This window comes from Octopus bimaculoides, chromosome 3, assembly GCF_046866305.1.
Source record: "Octopus bimaculoides isolate indiv1 chromosome 3, ASM4686630v1, whole genome shotgun sequence".
Lineage (NCBI taxonomy): Eukaryota > Metazoa > Mollusca > Cephalopoda > Octopoda > Octopodidae > Octopus > Octopus bimaculoides.
In genome coordinates, this window is record NC_142930.1 from 122,467,799 (window position 1) to 122,470,683 (window position 2,885).

The 2,885-nt window shown below is 37.5% G+C and overlaps 1 protein-coding gene across 5 annotated transcripts in view; it reads left to right on the top strand.

Annotated features, from left to right (window-relative positions):
* Positions 1–225: 225 nt before the first annotated feature.
* LOC106873942 (uncharacterized) overlaps positions 226–2,885 on the top strand; it is a 66,408-nt gene continuing 63,748 nt past the window's right edge. For all 5 annotated transcript variants that reach the window (XM_089349551.1, XM_089349552.1, XM_089349554.1 and 2 more), the window contains exons 1-2: positions 226–308; positions 2,076–2,114. In XM_089349551.1, coding sequence (XP_089205677.1) covers positions 278–308; positions 2,076–2,114 — 70 coding nt within the window. In that variant the 5' untranslated portion in view covers positions 226–277. The remainder of the gene's footprint in view (positions 309–2,075; positions 2,115–2,885) is intronic.

A 2,885-nucleotide genomic window follows, 5' to 3' on the forward strand; every position in this document is an offset into this window, starting at 1 on the left:
GCTTGTGTGTGTATGAGTGTGTGTGCGTGTGTATATATATATATACATTTATATATACATACATATACATATATATGTATACATATACATATATATATACGTATATATACATATATGCATATATGTATGTATGTGTGTGTATATGTGTGTGTATACACACATATATTTACATATGTATTAACCGATCTATCTTTCATATATATATGCCATCGTCGTATCCTTTGTATTGCATGTATAGTTTTGGTGATTAGCTGAACATCATTGTCTCAGCATAATCATGAAAACTTTGTGTTTTCTAACCCTAATTGGTAAGTCTGATATGAGTTCTTTCTTAAAAAGGGGAGAAACAAATTACTCTCTAAACCCTTGGTTTCTGTTTGCATTACATTACAGCTTCCTCAACGTCGCCTTCTACTCCTTTTTTTTCCTTTTTACTCTTAACTATTAACTTACAGTTAGACTATGTATTGTCTATTCGAAGTGTTGATTTTGAAAGATTTACACAGACACAACCAGGAATGAAGAGTGGTGAGAAAAGAAAAGAAACAAAATGAAAAGAGAAAAACGTGTGTGTGTGTGTGTGTGCGTGTGTGTGTGTGTGTGTGTGTAGGATACAACAGCGGAAAATGGAGGGGAAGATGGGCTTCATATCCCAGAATACGTGGGATGCTCAACCGCAACTCGCGGTACTGACCGTTATGGCGCTTTCGCAGAGATTGACCGTTATGGCGTTGCCGCAGAGATTGACCGTTATGGCGTTGCCGCAGAGATTGGCCAGCAACACTCGCTGCAGTAGCCACTTCACCTCGCGGGGCTCATTTCTCCGACAGACTGCCTGTCCAGACTATTTTATCGGAACACGTATAGACCAGTTATATATATATATATATGTGCGTGTGTGAAAGAAGAAAAAGAAAATGGAGATTGGGAAGTTAATAATTGTTTATTATTAACAGCAAATTAACCATCATCCCTTACAGCTGTTTCAATTAATACTCGGTAAATATTAAGTAAATATTAAATTTATATGACCTGAGCATAATATCTTCAGAGGGAAAAAAATATACCCTTAGATGTTTTATGTGTTTATATTTCGCTACGTTCTGACATCAAATTCCGCCGAGGTCGACTTAACCTTTAGTTTTTTTGGGGTAGATTAAATAAGTACCAGTTACGCACCGGGGTCAATGTAATCGACTTAATTCCCTCCCCCAAGCTGCTCTTGTTGCAACAATTTGAAATCATCATGATCATGATCATCATTATTATTATTATGTAAGGCAGCGAGCTGGCATAATCGTCAGCAGAATGCTTAGCGGTATTTCGCCCGTCGCTACGTTCTGAGTTCAAATTCGATAAATTAAGTACCAGTTGCGTACTGAGGTCGATCTAATCGAGTGGCTCCCTGACCCCAAAATTTCGGGCCTTATGCTTAGAGATGAAAAGAGTCTTTACGTTATGAGTTCTAATAGAAAGGATTATTATTATTATTATTATTATTGAGTACTGGGTTTGATATATTTGACTCATCCCCTCCCCCGAAATTGCTGGCCTTGTGCCAAAATTTGAAATCATTATTATTATTATTATTATTATTATTCAGTAGTTTTATTTTTATAGCGTGCTTTCACTTCACTACCGAGCGCAGCTCTTTGTGCCTGGGGTATGTGATGTGGTTTACTGTGACGCTCTTATGGTTACTGTATTGAAAGTATTTTGCGTAGGATGTGTGCAGTGCCCAGTAGTGCAATTTTCTGTATGCTATATATATTTGTAAGTCCTGGTGTTTTTGTTATGTATTTGTCTGAATATTTTTTTTCATTAAACTAATGCACCCACTATGATAGTAATTGTTTCAGTTTTTAGATTCCACATTCGAGTTACCACTATTTCCAGATCTTTGTATTTTGAAAGTTTCTCCATTTATTTTAGAGAAACGTTGTCATCTGCTGGTTATTATTATTGTTGTTGTTATTATTATTTCTATTATTATTATTATTATTGTTGTGGGCGTTATTATTATTATTATTAATTAAACAATTAATTTTCTCCCTTCCTTTCGTATTAAATTTCAGTGATTGCCGTGGTACTCACGCGCACAAGCGGAACTAAACGTAAGTTATTAGATCTAATGTAAACTATACACAATTTTAACTTGATATAAATCACATTACTCCAAGACTTTAATAGAAACATTGAGGGATCTGCAGACTTTCTGAATTTAAAATATTCCACGAATCGAATTACTACGCAAATCATTGTTTGTTTATATAATCTTTTAGTTGTTTCAGTAATTGGACTGCGGCCATGCTGGGGCACCGTCTTGAAGTGTTTCAGTCGGAAACAAAAACCAAACCGTGACCGGTTGTCAAACGCTAGCGTGTGTTTGTGACAAACATAGACACAATGACACACACACACACACACACACACACACACACACACACACACACACACATTATTTTATTGTTTTATCCCTTTACTTGTTTCAGTCCTTTGACTGCGGCCATGCTGGAGCACCGCCTTTAGTCGAACAAATCGACCTAAAGACATATTCTTTGTAAGCCTAGTACTTATTCTATCGGCCTCTTTTGACGAACCGCTAGACGACGAGATTCTTTTCAGTTTCCGTGTACCAAATCCACTCACAAAGCTTTGGTCGGCCCATGGCTATAGTAGAAGACACTCGCCCAAAGTGTCACGCAGTGGGACTCAACCATGAACTATTTGGCTGGGAAGGAAGCTTCTTACCACATAGCCACTTCTGCTCGACGGGCTTCCGCACAATTTCCGTCTACTGAATTCACTCACGGCACATTGATCGACCCGGAGCTATAAGTAGAAGACACTTTCTCAAGTTGCCGCGCAGTGGGACTGAACTCAAA